Below are 18,583 nucleotides of genomic sequence, written 5' to 3'. Positions count from 1 at the left end.
TGGTTCTGAGGAGGTGAACCTAAAAACTTGGGTTAGAATCAGAAAAAACTAGGCTCAACTCACAAGCCTCCTGGTGCTAATCTAGTGACTTAATCTCTCCTATCTGTAAAATGAGAATAAAAGTATAACACTGATAGGATTATTGTATCAAAGATAATGTATGTAAAGTGGTTTGCAAAACCAAAAGCATTGTGTAAATACCAGATTATGACTCTTATTAATAAGATCAAAATCCAAACAGATTTGTTTCTAACCACACTACTTAAGTCTGAATTGCCTTGTAAACCTTGAAAAGTTGAGACTTGCATGGTAATTGAATACATTGTCTTTTTTATAGTGGGAATTCCCAAATTTGCCAATCTCTCACTTATAATGTCTAGATTTTCTTCCTACACTATTGATGTAATTTTGTACTCTCCTGATTTCCTGTAATATCCATCTCCTGATTTCAATTGGATTTTCATATTTTACATGCCATGGTGTCCTAGGATCATTTACAGGAACCTCTAATATCCCTTCTAGCTCTTAGTTGTTAAGAAGATTTGATAAAGAATAAATATTTTAGATTGGAAAAATGTTTTCAGAGGTCATTTTTCTGATTAGTTGATTTCACTTCCTGTCAAGTTTTCCTACTGTTTCTATGATACTGAATTTCCATTTAAATATTTGATTGTGTCATCAACATACGTTCAGTTTAGATCTTGAATCAAGAAAGGATTTGCTCGTGGGTTTTTGTTTTGTTTTTTGTTTTTTCATAAGTTGTACACAGGCATCAATTTGATAATTCATACTCAGTGATAACAGCCTTGTTTTGTTTAGGAGTTGAAAGTCAAAAGAAATCATTAATTGAGCTCCAACATTCAGTTGTCTGATATTTCTATATGTATTCCACAGGGATGGGATGTATGGAGTAGTCAAATTGACAAAAAGTTGTCAGTGAATAAGACCATTTCTTTTAGTTGACTTATATTAAACCTCACTTTACCACAAATTTTAGCAATGTTCAATGATTTTCTGAAATACTATTTTATAAATACAGGAATTAGAGGTTGATAGAAATTGTCGATACAAGAAAATTCAAAAGTTTCATTGTTAAAGCTAAACTGCTAGATGATAATATGACTTAAAAAAAATTTCCTCCAAAAGATTTTTTTTAATGAAGTAGAATTCTAGATATTGTTTAACATATCTGGCATTTCTCAATCTAAAAAAAAATATATGATTTTGGTCTTATTGGCTTAATATGCTTATATCATCTTTTCCCATATAACTTTCTCCAATATAGAACATCCTTGGAGCATTTTTTCTAATACATGAATGTTCAGCAAATATACATTTAAAACTGAACATAATCAAGTTTCATTGTTTGTGGGCTTCCCTACCAAGTGTCTTTACTACTGTATGATGCTGTTTCACAGCTTTGGATGGAAGGTTATTTGATATGTAACTCAGCAATTAAAATGCCCTCTTGGTTGAGGGTTTTTTTTTTTCCCCCCATCTCTGAGGAGTTAGATCTCTGTGTAGTTTCATGTTTCATACCCTTCCTAAGGGTTTGAGAACTTATACCCCATAGTCATAATAAACTTCTTTTCATCTTTTTCTAGTGGCTCTAGAGCTAAGAGCCATTTGTTGTAAAAGCAAAAATCCTAATGAATAGAAATGTTACAAGAACAGAAGTCTTGTGTTTTCTCTTCATCATGCATCATCCATTTTAATTAGAGGAAAGGGTGGTGAACACTGTGACAAGAGTCTGGAATTAAAATCATTAATTGATGTCAAGCTGAAGAGAGACTGTTAGCATGAATTTAGTGACAGCAGGAAAGAAATTAACCTTATTGCTTTATTTAGTATATTACATTATTTTGTGTATTATTTTCCATGCAGGTTCAAGGCAATTTCATTATCATAATGGAAGGGACAAATACTTGGTTAAAAAAAAAAAGAGGAAATGTGTGAATGTTTATTTTCTGGCAATTAAGTTTAAGTGATAAATTCTTTAATAACTTAAAAAAAAAACTAGATAAAATGTTCCAAATTTTGTCACTTCCAAATTCAACTTATTTGTAAGTTAAGGAAATGATATGTAATGTAGATGATAGAGTTGGGTTGGTTTAGCTGGTGGAAATTATTTAAATCAGTAAGGCTTGTTTTCTAAAAGGGAGTGATCATGACATTAAATTTAATGTGGGAATTTGACCTAAGAAATATATATATATAATTCTTAGCAGGCCTCTTAGTGTTAAAGAAAGATGAGGCTTTCCAGCATTCTAGAGATGTTTTGAGTAATGGTGGGGGGGGGGGGTTCCATAATAAAAGAATAGAGAGGGTGTCATCTTGCAATGCTGACCATCTGGAGCCATTAAAGTATCAGCTGGAGTATGGATTGGACAGTGGGATGTTCTCTTAATATCTTTAAAGAGTTCCCATTAGAGACCATAGTATTTTTATTAGAAAACCCCACAATTTTTCTCCCTTGGGCCAAATATTTGTTTCCCTATGAAGAATTAAAATGTATATTATGTAAACATAAACTGTTGGTTATATGTTAGATTACCCTTTCCATCATTTATAATAAATACGTTCATTTATATTAGAAAATAACAAAAGCTATCTTTTCTGTGATTTTATTCCTTTTTAAAGAATTGCTGCTAAATTTAAATAAGTCCACAAAACCTTCCTTCTTTTTGCAATCTCATGTTTGCTATTGTTACTTGAGCAAGAAACTTCATTAACATGAATTTCTAAAATTAAAGGGGGCATTAGCTGAGCTTAGTAACCACATTCCTTTAGCTTTTTGCAATAAGAATGCTACCTTTGTGACTTTGTTTATGCTGCACTTTTAAGATTCTGATGTTTTCATTATAAGTGTGGGCCACAGAGGGGGAAAGCGCTGATAGCTTTCATAACTTTTGGCATAAAACACATTGGTGACTATGAGATAAGCAGTTAAAAATGTAATTTCTTATATTAGTAGTGCTTTAGAGGGGAAACCAATGGTTTTTAAGAGGCACAATAGATGTGGCTGTTATGTTTATTGGATCTTATGGGTAGTCGCTTTTAGTAATAATGGCCAGATGATGGTAAAAGAGATTAAAGATAGGGACTTTATAAATATTACCTTATAATCTATATCTATCACTAACAATTTATTTTAGAAATTAGTGTTATATAATATATATTTGTCCTGGTGTTTATCGTCTTTCTGTAATTAGGAACCCAAGTATTTCTAAATCTGGGATCCCATCAGTAATAAAATGGAAATGAAATGTAATAGAAATTTGTGGGGGACTATTGAGGCTCATGCTTCCTTTGAGGATAATTCTTTCATAATAATTTACATAGGTACATTCAAATGGTTTTCTTTTTTTAATAAATCAAGTGTTATAGACATCATGTCTTATGTACAGTCTATGTGTACTCATTTTTAAACCAACTGACACTTTCTCTTATAGTAGCAATCAGTGATTGTACCTACTGATTGTAGCTTAATAAATCAGCAACATATACACTCCACCATTGTCTCAAATTCAGAATTTTCATTCATAATGGGAAATTGCTATCTAAGTGTCCTTCCAAAGGACTGAGATGTTGTGAGGGCCTGGTACAAATGCTCAATCACTCCAGCTATTATGGTTAGTTAGTTATTTCTTTGCTAATGATCAGCACTGCTATAGTTAAGTGGGTTGCCACATAAGTGGGCATAATTAGGCTTCAAATTAACACCCTATTGAGTTGAAAGGTTGAACTCTTGCCTCTCTGTGTTTTATTCTTTCTGGATGAATACAGAGTCATAAAGACAGCAGAGTACAAAATATTGAAGCTCTCTTTATGGATCTCAAAGTACTTACTTTGAATCTTTTAATAATTCATTTGTGACAAAATTTTTATTTAGCAAGTGAGTAAACATTTAAAATACTAAGAAAATTGTATGTAAAGTCGATAGAAGAATCAGAGGTTCTCTCATTCATGATGGAATTCATGAAATTTAACTTTCCTTTGGGATTTAAGATTTTTTTTTTAATCTTCTAGGCAGGGCAGAAGGTAACATTCCTATTTTCTAATTAGAAAATTAAAGGAGTAAGGAGAAATTATATCTAATTAGACTAAAATCAATAATTCTTGACAAAAATCTGGAAGGTAAATGGTAAAGGGTTATTGTCTAGTAGAATTGATAAAAAGTACTAAACCACTAAGACCTTTTTCAATCCTGAATGCAAAAAGTAATAGTCTTTTTTTTTTTTTTAATGAGGGAAAATTTATTTCTACATAGGGTATATTTTGTTTTCTTGCTTCTGTGGATTCTGTGCCACCACCAGTAATTTTATCTTTAATCATATGCCTTTTTTTCATTGTTTGAAAAATCAAGGGAAACTGCATTAAAATCATTGTAAAAGAGAGCTTATCAAAAAAAAACTTTTAAAATTTCATTTGTATATATTTTTAAATGATAGGCACATCAGTGTGTGTGTATATGTGTGTGTGAGACAGAGGGAAGGGGAGGAGAGGGGCAGATGGAGAGGTAGAGGGAGAGAAGGAGGGGGGAGAGAGGGAGACAATGAGACAGTATCTGTCTGTCTATCCAGATCTGTGATTTCATCCAGGAGCCACTTGCAAAGTCATTTGTAACTTCTTGTTCTAGAAAGCTATCTAAAACACTTCAGAGTTAATGGACTTGCCTGGGGTCATAAATTAACATAGCATAAAAAATAGAATGGTGAATTTGGAGTCTGGGAAACCCAAATTAAAATCCCTCCTCAGACACTTACTTGTTGTGGATTCTGGTCAAATCATCTTGCCTCAGTTTACTAATAAGTAAAATGATGGGATTGGATTCATTTGCCTTTAAAATCCCTTCAAGCTGCAAACCTATTATATGTTTTTGTTTCAGCAGCATACCTTGAACCAAAATTTTGTGGCTCCTGTTGCCAGACTGCTATCCTTTCCTTAATGTTGACTCTCATAATTTTTACATGTATATATAACATGTGTATATCTATGACAAATGACAACATTTCTTGTTAGTGATCAACAACATTCTAATATTTGAGTTGAATTAGGGACACAAATTATTCAAAAAACATTTCAATATGAAGATAACTTTGCATCAAACTAGAATGTTAAATACCACACTAGCCTATTTTTAAAAACCCAGCCAAACATTTACATATACTAGCCTAAAATATTTCCCTTTTTGTAAGACAAGATAGTTTTTTGAAAATAGACACATACCTTTTCTGACCTTAACTAAGAGGTTGCCCAGTTCTTTAAACACTGCATAAAAAAGCAAATAGGTACTTCGTGCATAATTCAACAAAGGGCTTCTTCTGCTGTTAATAAAGAATTTATGATGTAGACTCATGTTTAAACTATATATTATAATGGATATTCATAACTAATTTATCATGGTTAGTATATAGCAACAAATTGTGAATTATGTGTTCATTTGAATTATATGTTCATTTGTAACACTAGTTTTAATAATTCTTTACTACTTAAAGCTCATAGATGAATGCCAAACAGATGCCCTGGTTCACTTCATTAGTAATTTTTCTACCCTTAAAGTTTGAATTGTGAATATAGTGGGGTCATAGGAATTAGAAGTCTAACACGACCATTCTCAGGTTGGCCATCAATATATTAGACATTATCATGATAGACAAACTTACAGATAATTATATTCATTCCAAAATATTTTCTCCTGACTACCTGAACTAAAGTAATTTATACAGGATCTTTTGGGGAAGGGAGAGAGCAATAATGTAAATAGCTAAATCTATACCAGACAAGAGAGAAGTTTTATATGATTCCATCTTTGTTTTCATTTTACAGGATTCAGGCCAAAACTCGAGAATTTCGAGAAAGACAAGCTAGAGAGCGTGACTATGCTGAAATCCATGATTTTAATCGGACTCTTGGTGGGGAAGGTGACTCATCATATGCTGGACTGTCTTCCTATGAAACCTCTATGAACAGTGGGGCAATGACTTTCAATGCCAGGCCCCAGAGCCCCAGAGAAGGACAAAACACGGATGCTTTATATGCCCAAGTAAAGAAGCCACGAAATTCCAAACCTTCATCAGTAGACAGGTAGGCACCAGATATCAATCAATATCTGGCTGAAAATTCCAGTTTCCTCTATTTTTTGTTAGGGGGGTTGATTGTTCATCAAATCTAAACAGACCTGCATTTTATTAATGGCTTTTAAAAAGCCTTTGAGTCAGAAATAATACCGAGTTCATACAAATCATCTTAATGGAATGAGCAGCACATGTTTTGATGACTTTTCTAATGATTCACATATATTTCATTTTATTCTTAAAATGGTTTTGGACTTGAGAGCCAACTTTTAGTTTATCACTCTAATAAAACCCAACATAATAATTGCTAATCTGCTTATCAGGTATTTCATTTTATTGTTAGGAGGAAGGAATAACTTTGAATTCTGTTTGGAGCAATTAGTTAAGAAATCAGAAAAATGGTACTACTTGTTTCACATCTTATTAGGTGCTACATTTGTTAATGTAACATGATTTTGCTCTGTAGGAATTGATAACTAAAAAGTGCAAGACAATTTACTTTTAAACTGCAGGTGATAATACAGCATGGTAGACTCTAAGCCTTGGGTAGCATTTCAATATGAAGCACAGTGGCTACATATTTCTTTTCCTTTTTAAATAGATCATTTTTTAAAATAGAATGCCTTGCCTTTGTATATTCATTCCTTCACCAGTGTGGTAGTCCCTGGAAGAGCAGTTTTTATTTCTTGTTACTTAAAGGATGATTGCCATCATTATGGACAATTTACTGAAGCTATCACTCATTTTTTATAATGATAACTTTATATGTGAGATTGTCTTTGAACTTTAAATATGCCTTGGCACTCAAAACTAACAAAGTGAAATTCCTTATTCTACCTTGGAAAGTTGCATTTAATCACTACTTGTTACACATATCACCTGTGTTTTAGTCAGCTGCTTCTAGCTATTGTTAATTAACTTTGGAAACTGCTGTAGCTAACCCTCTGGCACACCCAGAAAGAAACATTTAAATATATAGTTATATAAAAAAAGCTCTCAAAAGAAAAAAAACAAAACAAAACAAAACAAAACTTACCAACCCTTAAGCTAACAGAAGAATTTCAGTTTATTCTCTATTTTGACTTTAATATACTCCTCTGTTTTGTGTCTTTAATATACTTAAACACATTGTCATTGATTGTGTCACAAAGATAACATGTAAAGATTGACAACTTCTTGTGTAATAAGTTGGTATGATCATTCAGCTGGCTCACTTTTCTGTTACCTATGGCAGATGTGAAGAAAATAGTTTTCAAGGAAAATCAAAAAAACAAACAATTTGGTTTGTTATGCACTTGTTTGTAGGAACAGCAACATAGGACTAAAGATAACATTTCAATTCTACAAATATCAGATCAAAATGTTTCCTTGGAAGAAAGGATTGGCATTCTTTGAGTAAAGTGAACACTTTTAGAGGAAACTGGGAAATGACCAGATTTTATATTTTTATCTCCCAAGTACACATTGATTATATAAGAAGCTTTATTTTCAGCTTGTTCAAGAAACCCAATTATAAAGGTAAGCACTATTCTGGGAAATAGACTTGTATTAGTCCATGCAGACCTATTTAGGATTGTCATTGGGACTGATCCCCTTTCTTCTCAGTGGAGAGAGGCTGTTCATAATGGGAAAATTCCAGTGCAGGCAAAGGTAGTGCAAGTCAATTCAGCATTTTTTAAGGATTTAACTGCACATCAGTTTTAGGTGCTAAGTACTTTGTCTCTGCAAGGCAAAAATGAAAAAAAAAAAAAAAGTATTTGGCCCAAAGGAACTTCCTTCTTATTGAGACACCACTCGCTGCTGTGAACAGGATGACATGGTTGAATAGATGAAAAAAGCCAGAGAAGTGGAGTCAATACTGGAGGCTTTAAAGCATATTCCAGAAAATGATGATACTGGCTGAGGAAGAAACCAGGTTTAAGTGTCAGGATATAATGACTGATGGAAGGAATTGAGCAAGACCAGAACTATAAGTGAAATTTGTCCCACTTAAGATTGTTTGGTTGCTTTCAAGTTTTAAGCCTGACTTGACCCTGTCTCCCAGAACCACTGGCAGCTGGTGAATGCCTCCCCCTCTAAATTCTCTCATTGGTTTCCATAGAAATGGTAAGACAGTGCATTTAAGTATATCCCTGTCACCTGTAATATTCTCTGGCTATAAAGATTTTTGTAGGATGGCAAATAATCATCCCTGCCTGACTTCTTCCCCCACCCCCCCCAACAACCTTGGCATTTTACATTTTTTTTTTTTTTTTTTTACCTTAAAGCTGGTATATATAATGGAAAGAACAGTCACTGGTCGTGGCATTCAAACACCTTATTTAGTTCAAGAGCTGATTCTGAAACTCCCTGTGTGACTCTTGAGAATCACTTAGGTTCATTTGGTTAAGTCATTTAACTTGATCCTTGATCTCCTTCTATAAAATGGGAAGAACACAATGGGGAGAAAAAGGGGTGTACAACACACCACCTTATGAAGAAGTACTTTATAAACCTTCAAGAGGTGTATGTGTGTATGTGTATGTATATATAAAGTTCTTATTTTTGATAACTTGACTAGTCTCTAAATTAAGTCTCCAAATTGTCAATCAAGTGTATCTTTCTTTATTCTTCTCAACCAGTAGAGCTCTACCTCACCCCACAATATGAAGCCCTTATTTTGCAAATGTAGTGTCATTCTCAGTGTAATACAGAGTCAGGCCAGTAATACAGATGTCAAACCAAAGAAGGAAATCAAATGGAACCAAATAAGAGTTTTCTCTCTGATTCTCAACTTGCATATAGAAATTTGAGGCTTCAATTTCCTTCTTCCACTTCAATCAAGCAAGATTGGTCTATAAATATTCTCTATACAATCATATCAGTTCCATGAGCTGGTTCTCAAAAGAAATTAGGACTTGTCATTATTCAGATTCATCATGAGAGATTCGAAATTGCTTTTATGATGTAAACATAGTACAGAACAGCAGTTGGGTTAAAATAAAGTCAGTGATGAAGACAGTAAAATAATTGGGGGAAAAAGGGAAGGAAGACATCCCTCCCAAATAGGTTCCATCAGTCAAACCAAAACTGTATTTTAATGATTGAAAGTTCTTTACTTTGCACTTTCCTAAAGTCCTTGATGATCCTGTCTTGATGTTATAGGAGCATAATGAAGCCAGATTTTTCAAACATTGTCAAATCATGTTCATTTAGGTCACATCAAGTGATTATGTTCGTTGAGGAGGAGATGGAGAGAGGACATATTTCCATATTAAGCTTTCCCTCTCCACCATGAGCTCAACAAAGTTAAAATTATAGCAAAAAGATGTACTTGTTTAGAGGAGATTGGTTGACAGTATGCCATTACAGTTTTCATTTTAGCCAAAGTTATGTCTTGGCAGTCACCATTCATTCAACTAATAAGTCTATTTTAATAATTCTTTTGTTGAAAAGGTAAGGATGTTGCCCCTGTAGTTTCCCACATCTGCATGGTCACACGTTGAGATTCTTTTTTTTTTTTTCTTTTTCTGGAAGGTGAAGATCATAGTTACATTAGGAAGTATAGCATGCTTTGGAGACTAATTGATGATTTTAAATTTACATGAAGAGACTGAAAAATCCATATTTCTGTAACCCAGAAATGGGATCTATAGTTAAAAGATCTCATTGAAAAGTGGTTCTCATAAATATTTGCTGACTGTCACAATGCAATCATTTGCCACCAATAGTGCACCATCCTCAAATATAATTGAATTGAAATGGGCACTGTGCTGCTGTAAATCCAAATAGCAGGAAAATAGTAGGCTAGACTCATCCAACTTGCTGAGGATACCTTAATGGAAACATAAATACCATAATCATATGCTTTTTTTCATGCAATTTTACCAGCAAAAGAGAAAAATGCCCATTTTAAAAGAAGAGACCTCTGTGAACTGCTCTTTTCCCCATTAAAATTGGAATCCAGTTGTGTCAAAAGATGATCTTGTAGGGTTAAAACAAAATTCATTTTGTCTTAGGTTGAATTGTTATAAGACAGGCAATATCTTTGAAATGTAGGATCTTATAAGAGAATTGTGTATATGCTGTTCTTAACTAAAACATTAAATGCCACGTTAGATGTTGTTTTATTTATTTAGTAATATTTGTTGCTGCTTTACTTGAGAAATGAGTTTAAAACTTGAAAATAGTAAAACTCAGAATAAAGTCCTTTTGAAATAGATTTTTAAGAAGTAAAAAAAAAAAAGTCCTAAAAAAGGAATGATTTTGTCCAATGGGAATAAAAAAAAGACACTTTACAATGATATGAAATATTTGATTTCAGTTCCTGTCAAGCTCCTGGTAAGTAAAGGAAGTTACTTTCATCTTATTTATATCCTTCATATCTAGCATAGATCTTGCATATAGTATGTGTTTAAATATCCTTGGGAATTGGTGTGTGTGTATGTGTATGCATACTCATGCATGGTAAAGGGAATCCTTGTTCATGCACTGAAAGTATTTTAAAAGATATAAGCTTTTACCAGTATTGGTACTCTCTTCAATTTCACATATTGCAACACAACCATGATTATACCTCATTTATGAGTTGCCATGAGCAATTTTTTAGTGAATCTTACTGGACCTGTTAGATTGATCTTCAGATGACAAAAACAGACCCCCATTCAAGGGGTCTTTTCAACTTGGTATGAAACCTGCCAGAGACCTTGCTTTTCTGGACCAACTATTGATAGCCCACACTTCATGTTCCATTGTAGCCAAAGAAAAGGATATCAGAGTGTTTACAATTATTATAGGAATTGTAGTATCACTAGTCTCAGCTTTTTCTATCAGTTTAAAATTTGAGCTATTTCAAGTTAATTCAACTCTGTGCTATTCTAATATGTCTTAACCAATGACTCTATGTTGCTAGGAATAAAATGTAAAAAATAAAACCTACCTTTTTCCTCAAGGAGCTTACAGTGTGAGAGAATATAATATGTATGCAGATAAGTAATTAAGAAGTCCACACAAAATAATTTGAAGAGGGAGAGAAAATAAATGAGTAGAAAAATCAGGAAAGACCTTGTATATAGGAAGTGGAAGCTGAGCTATGCTTTTCAGATCAGGGAGGAATCCTATAAGAAAAAGGCAAAGAAAATGTGTATGTCACATAAGAAGGTTCATCTATGTAAAGACATGAACATGAGAGTTGGAATGCCATGTATAAGGGAAAGATTGCCTGCACATATAGTGCATCAAGAAGAGGGTAGAGTAATGTGGAATGGAAGGAACGTTGTTTTTTAGGGAACTTCAAATTTATCTTTGAGACCATATGAACTCAATGTAGATTTTTTATTAGAAAACTGCGATATTCAGATATGTGTTTTAAAGTTCAATAAAAGATGAATGGGAAAGGGAGAGAGACTGGAGGCTGATTAGGATGTTATTGCAAAAGTCCAAGTAAGAGATAATTAAAACTTAAACCAGGGAAAAACTGAGTGAAAAGAAGAGGACAGATTCAAGAGATATTGTCAGAATAGAATTAACAAGATATGGTAACTTACAGGCGTGGATGGTGAAGGCAGAAAAGAACATACAGTAGAATGAGCAAGAGGGAAAAGTAAAAGATGTCTCAAAGGTTGCTGACCAGAGTGACTAGTGGGAACAGTGTTGCTATCGATAGAAATAAGAAAGTTTGGAAACAGAATGGTATGAGAAGAGAGAGGAGTTTCTTCTCAGATATATTGTTTGAAAAACCTATGTGACATTCAGATAGAATTATTTAATAGAACAGATAAAGCAAGACCGAAGTTCATGAGAGATATTGAAGCTGTGTATATATATAGGTGATATATCTGTAATAATAATAGATTCTCTAGTTGTTAGATTTTTTTATTTTTTGACAGGTAAAATAAATTCACTGTGAAATTCCAAATGTCACTGTGAAACAGCCTTGCTGATGGAATTTCAAAGGTTTTTAGGTCGAGATTAAGATCAAGTTCAATTTTAATGACTTCTTGCTTGATTATTTTTTTATTAAGTAGCATTACCTGAAAATATAACTTATTTAGAGAAATAATATGCAATAATTATTTTGTTTTGCTCATCATTCATATTGGTTCCTTGTTTAAATGTGTTGTAGAAATCAAGGGATACAAGAATACTATTTTGGTTTTCAAATATTGAGCAAACAAAAGTGTGTAACATAAATGCCCTAGCTTTTTCTGGTTTTGGTTTTTCCTCCATGCCTTTGATGAAAAGTAGTCATTTCATTAGCTTATCATTATCTGAGAAACCAAAATCTTAATTTATGTACAATTTACTTTGACTATTAACTTTTTAATTGTGTCCTATTTGCTTCCCTCTGTTTCTCAAATGGTCTAAGAATAATTTGTTGTAAGGAAGATGTGTGAATCCATAAACCAACTGGATCAGCATTTACTAGTCTTGGATTTTTTTTTTTTTCCTGCTTATGCACTTGGCTCATGATGGAACACAACACAGCTTTTAATATAAATTCATGAGGATTTCTGTAGAATCCCGTTGTGGGGTATTTCCAACTGCATTTCAGGTTATTTTTTGGGGGAAATTTACCAAGAGTTCAATCCAAAATGCATTCCTTTTAAATGTAGCAGGTTTATTAGGGCCTTTTTTACCCTGAACCTGAATCTTAGGTTTTAGATTACTATTTGGTCTTTTTTTTTTTTTTTTTGCCATCTTATATAAATTTCTTCCGTCATTTCAGCAGTCATTGAAAATCTAGTGTATATACACTACTACATTCTGTGGTAGTCATAATAGAGTTGTCCTGGGACAAATATCACTTTAAAATAAGACCTGACACCTGCCCTTGTGAAGAAAGGAACTTGCTTTGTCAGTAGGGAATAGAAAATAACTAGGGATTACCACTAAACTTCACCTAATGGTGCCAATTTTCAAATTTTACATGCATTTTATTTTTCCTCTGAATCAAAAGTGATTTGATACACCACAGTATATTGCCAGTAATAATTTTAGAAACAAATCATGTAAGAAAATCATATATCCTCCAGAAAATGTATGATAGAAAAAAAGAAGTGGGTCAGTCACATTGGAGAAAGGAATGAATAACCAGGGAGTAGCCCAAGGACTGACCTAGTAATTGAGTGGATTTAGGATTGATAGATGAACTAGAATTTTTAAAATGGTTTGGTTAAGTTCCCTGTCTGGATTTGGGATCAATTCCTTCTGAACTTTAAAACACATATCTGAATATCGCAGTTACATCTAGTAACAATGTCACTTGTGTGTATCTAGTGTGTCTCACTGTGGCTGATTAGAGCAATATGAACTCTGAATGCTCTGTTACAGGTTGGATGCAAACACTCCCTATAAACATTTGGGATGAATTCTCTAATTTTGTGCGTCTTACATTTCTTATAAGCTAATTCAGTTCTGATTTGCTCATAGAGCACAGTACTTTTCTGATGTGGATATGCTCTGCTGGGCAGTATCTCCCGTGTCATAAATCAAGTCTAAAGTACTTAAGAGAGGATGTACTTGTATCACTTTTTCTGACCACCTTGTGTGTGCTTGCCCTGTCTAAGTCCTCCGAAAAAGTGTACATTTGGCATTTGAACAATGTGGTCAGACCTCTGGTGTTGCACTCTTTGCGGTAGAGTTTAGATACTTGGTAATTTAGTTCAAGAAAGGACAGTGTCTGGTATTTTATCCTGTCAGGTGATCTTTAGAATCTTCCTAAGACAATTTAAATGGAAGACAATTTCCTGGCATGGCATTGGTATATTGCCCAAGTTTCACAGGCATACAACATCATTATACTATTTTACCAAAAGACATCTAAGCAATATCGCTTTGTAATATGAAATGGAGATAATGAAGAGATTTAAGAGACTACATCTAGTTGTAGAATACCTGAAGAACTATGGATAGAGGTTCACAATAATTTATAGGAGGTAGCAACCAAAAAATCCCAAGGAAAAAGAAGTGCAAGAAAGCAAAATAACTGATTGATGCAGCTTTACAAATAAAGAAAAAAGGAAAAAGAAAGCAGAGATGGAAAGATAATACCAAATTAAATGCAAAATTCCAGACAATAGCAAAAAAGATAGGAGGAAATTTTCTTAAATGAGCAAAGCAAAGAAATAGAAAATAGCAGAATGAGCAAGGAAAGAGATCTCTTCAAGTAAATTAGAGATAGCATGCAAAACTGGGCATGACAAAAGTAAGATGTGGTAGAGACTTAGGAGAAGTAGAAGAAATTAAGAAGAGATGACAAAAACATACAGAACTATACAGGAAAATTCTTAACATGCTCAATAACCACAATGGTATGATCTAGAACCATATATCTTAGAGAATGAAGTCAAATGGAGCTTAGGAAGCATGGCCAACAATACGGCTAGTGAAAGTGGCAGAATTGCAGGTGAACTACTTAAATCTTAAAAGATAATGCTGTTAACATGTTTTATGTAATATGTCAGCAAATTTTGAAAACTCATCAGTGGCTTCTGGGTTGCAAACTTCCAATTTACACCCCAATCCTAAAAAAAGAGCAAGCCCAAAGGATATTCGAATTATGGAACAAGTATACTCATTTCAATAAGATTATTGAAATAATTATTAGCAGTCTTAGATATGCAGACAATACCAATCTGATGAAGAGTTAAGAAGCCTCTTAATGAGGGTGATAGAAGAGAGTGTAAAAACAGGCTTGAAGTTTAACATCAAACCCCCAAAGGAAAAAAAAAAGTCTAATCACAAAACCTCCAAAGATCATCCCATCACTTTTTGGCAAATAGAGAAGAAATGGAAGTAGGGTCAGATTTTATGTTCTTAGGCTCAAAGTTCACTACAGACAGAGATGCATCCATGAAATTAAAAGATGTTTGGTCCTTGGAAGGAAAGCTATTGCAAATCTGGAAAGCTTGCTAAAAAGCAGAGACATCACCTTGGTATTAAAGGTCTGTATAAATAAAGCTATGTTTTGTTTTGTTTTTTTTCCAGTAGCAACTATGGCTATGAGAGTAGAACTAAGAAATAAAACGAAAGCTGAGAACTTCAGAATTGGCATTTTCAAATTGTGTGGTAGAAAAAAATTTTGAGATCCCTTGGACATTAAGGACATCAAATTAGTTAATATTTAAAGAAATTAATTCATACAACTCAGTGGAAGTACCAATACTCAAGCTGAAGCTTAAATGCTTTGTCCACATTATGAGAAGACAGAACACCTCGATGCTGTGAAACATTAAAAGCAAAAAAGAGAAGGACTGGCAGAAGAAGAAATGAATGGATAGAGTCATAAAGCAACAAATATGAGCTTCACCAGGTGTTAGGAGATAATAAAGAATAAAAGGGCATGGCATACTATGCTTCAAGGGGTCACAAAAAGTTGCACAAAACAATAACAGATAACAAAAAGTGTGTATGTGTGTGTGTGAACATATATGTTTACATTTAGCTTATTAAGCACCTACTGAGTATGAGGCTACAATTTGGAGTTTTTTGATCTATAGTCATAATATAAAAATAATACGTTATTAAATCATTAAAGATGTACAAAGCCAATGGTAAGTGAAGTCTAAGATAAAGGTCTATCAAATGTGAGAAGCAGAAAGTGCTTCCTAGAAGAGGTACTTTTGGGGTTGACAGAATTTAACTGAGGGAGGGGACTGTTTCAATTATAAGAAATGGGACAAGCAAAAACATAGAAAAAGAAATGCATGGAGGACATATTAGAAATGGTGAATGGTACACTTTGACTGGAACACAGAGTATATAGAAGAGAATAGTATGAGATGAAACTGGGAAAGTAAAGTGATAGATAGTATTTTTTCTGTCCATAAAGTTTAAAGTTTATTCTATAAGCAATAGGAAATGATCGAGATATTTTGAATGATAATAATATAATATAGCTAGCATTTATATAGGACTCAAAGGTTTGCAAAGCACTTTGACAAGTATTATCTCATTTGATCTTCACAACAACCCTATGAAGCAGGAACTATTATCCCCATTTTATAGATGAGGGAACAAACAGAAAGAGAATAAGTGACTTGCCCAGGATCCCACAGCTATTAAGTATTTGAGACTAGAATTGAACTTAGGTCTTTCTGATTCTTTTCTGCATAAGATATCCTCTGACAGTGATGTGAAAAGTATTTTGGAGGGAAATTGAAAAAAAACTTCAAGGAATCCTATTTGTAGTAATATTCTTACTGTATAAAAAATAACTATCAATTTTAAGTGGTCACAGTAAAGATGGGAGAGGTATTACCAATAAAGAATCAACAGATAAACATTGTCTTTGAATCACAGACTTAGAACTGAAAGAGAATCTTGAGGTCTTGGACATCAATACCTCCAGGTGAGGTATTATAGTAGTAAAAACAGAACATTGACTACCTCTTCCAGTCATATACTTCTCTCTATTTTCTTATGCATTCTGCTACCCATGTATAATTTAGATAGGCCAAATATTTATTAAACATTTATCATGTTCCAGGTCCCATGTTAGATCATATATTTAGAGATCTGATTTCTCTGATCCTCCCATCTTACAGGTAAGAAAACTGAGGGAGGCCCAGTGTGGCTTGTCTAATATCCCATATATGATTGTCTTGGAATTTGAATTCTGGTTCTCTTTCCATTTTATATGTTGTATTACTTTTGAGTATATCAAGTAATTCAAACTCTGCTAAATGTTTCCTCGCACAAATCCCTGAAGGCATCTTTTGAAACACAGATAAGATTTTATTTTAAGATTGACTTGACACATTTTATTTGTAGTTAGCAACAACACCATCCATATAAATCATTCTAGTGCCATAGCTTTTTTAATTGCCTCTGCAATCTTATTTTTACTTTTAATTTGCTTGTTAAATCCACTTAAGTTCAAAATCAAATTCAACAACCATTTATTAAGCATTTACCTTTTACTATACATAATATAATATGACGTGCTATTCTATAACAGTATAATTTGATATATTTGTGTAATATTTATGATAATACTTTAACATGATATATGTTATCAGTTTATTATATAAAATGTATTCTATTAATAATTGTTCTATAATTTTCTGTTATTTTTTTCATTACATTAATACAGAACTTACTATGTGCCAGGTACTGTGCTCAGTACTTTACAATTATTATTTCATTTGATCTTCACAATAGTTCTCCAGGTTCAGGGACCCTAGATATATCATTCAATCCCCTGCATCACCTTCCTGTCCCTCTGTTATCCAAATCAGTAGAGAAAAGTTTTGTTTCATTTTGTTTTTACACTTAAGTCTTCAATTTAAAAAAAAAAAGAACAGTTCTCATTTCGTGTTTTAGTCCTCAACTCCAAAGCCATGGGGGCTGGTAGTGGGAGTTGGAGGGAACATTCCAAGAAGCAAAAATATGTGATGTGTATTATGCATGAATCACAATTCAGTTCAGAAGGAAAACCACTACCATTTCTGAATTTGTTGACTATCATAACCTAAAAATACACCCCACCAAATGAATCACACGTCAGAAAAGCAACAAACACATTTCAGTTTCCAGGGCTGTGCTCTGCTAAGAAAGTTTAAGGGGACTTTCACATTGAGAAAAACAAATGTTAAGGGCTGATTCTGAAAGTCAAGAGCTGTTTCATCGTGAAGGAAGTGTTAGGGTCTTTCTGTTATGAACTGCTAATCCCTGTTCTCTTCTGCCTCTCTTGGTCTAAATATGTACCTAGGACCTGATTATATAATGTAATACTCTTGAGGACTAGTTGTAAAGCACTGTTTTAACTCTGCTTCTTTTTTTCTTCAATTCTAATGGATGCTTCCTAGGCTTTTTATACAGAATTAAGTGGAGAGGTAGTAAATTGGGAGTGGAGAAGGCAATCCAGCAAGATGAAAAGCTGAATAAGTTTTTTTTTTTTTTTTAAAGTGATCTTGGTGTTTTTATTTAGGATTATCCAATCCATACATGTACCAAAAATATTATTAGAACACCCAGTTCATGGATGGCATAAAAATAGTTAAATAAAATTTACATTTGTCACTACATCCTTAGGTAAACTATCACTTTTCCTTGGGTAAGTGGTCATTTATAAGACTAAATTTCATAAGATATGAAAGTGTGTGTGTGTGTGGTGTGTGTGTGTGTGTGTGTGTGCACGTGCACGCACATGCACATTTGCACACAAATTTTCACATTTAAGTGTTCAATTTCAAGTCTAACAGGTTTAAATTAGTACATGTAATTTTGCAATGGAAGACTTTGCCACTAGCCCTGTGTAAATCTTAACTTAGTCAAGGTAATTTATAATATTATGAATTAGCCTACATGTAGATCATGGAAAGAAATAAGTGGGAAGTGTATTTCTAACTTTTCTTATTTTCCTTTCTTTCATCATGGAAGACCAAATCCCATGAAATATTCAGAAATCCATAGTCTGAACTGGTCTGGGCTTCCTGTAAATGGAGAGATAATAGACCAGCATGAAATAGATACAGTATATGGCCTCTATGAAAAAATTCAGGTCATTAGGTTTGGTTGCTTTT

General features: G+C 33.2%; 1 protein-coding gene across 13 annotated transcripts in view; it reads left to right on the top strand.

The window, feature by feature from the left end:
* The window catches only part of PARD3 (par-3 family cell polarity regulator), a 666,346-nt gene that overhangs the window by 489,864 nt on the left and 157,899 nt on the right, over positions 1–18,583 (top strand). For all 13 annotated transcript variants that reach the window (XM_052000522.1, XM_052000517.1, XM_052000520.1 and 10 more), the window contains one exon: positions 5,830–6,087. In XM_052000522.1, the coding sequence (XP_051856482.1) occupies positions 5,830–6,087 (258 nt within the window). The remainder of the gene's footprint in view (positions 1–5,829; positions 6,088–18,583) is intronic.

The sequence above is a fragment of the Antechinus flavipes genome, chromosome 5 (assembly GCF_016432865.1).
Source record: "Antechinus flavipes isolate AdamAnt ecotype Samford, QLD, Australia chromosome 5, AdamAnt_v2, whole genome shotgun sequence".
Lineage (NCBI taxonomy): Eukaryota > Metazoa > Chordata > Mammalia > Dasyuromorphia > Dasyuridae > Antechinus > Antechinus flavipes.
Note: the sequence above shows the minus strand (reverse complement) of the source record. Positions and strands in the feature narration are given on the sequence as shown.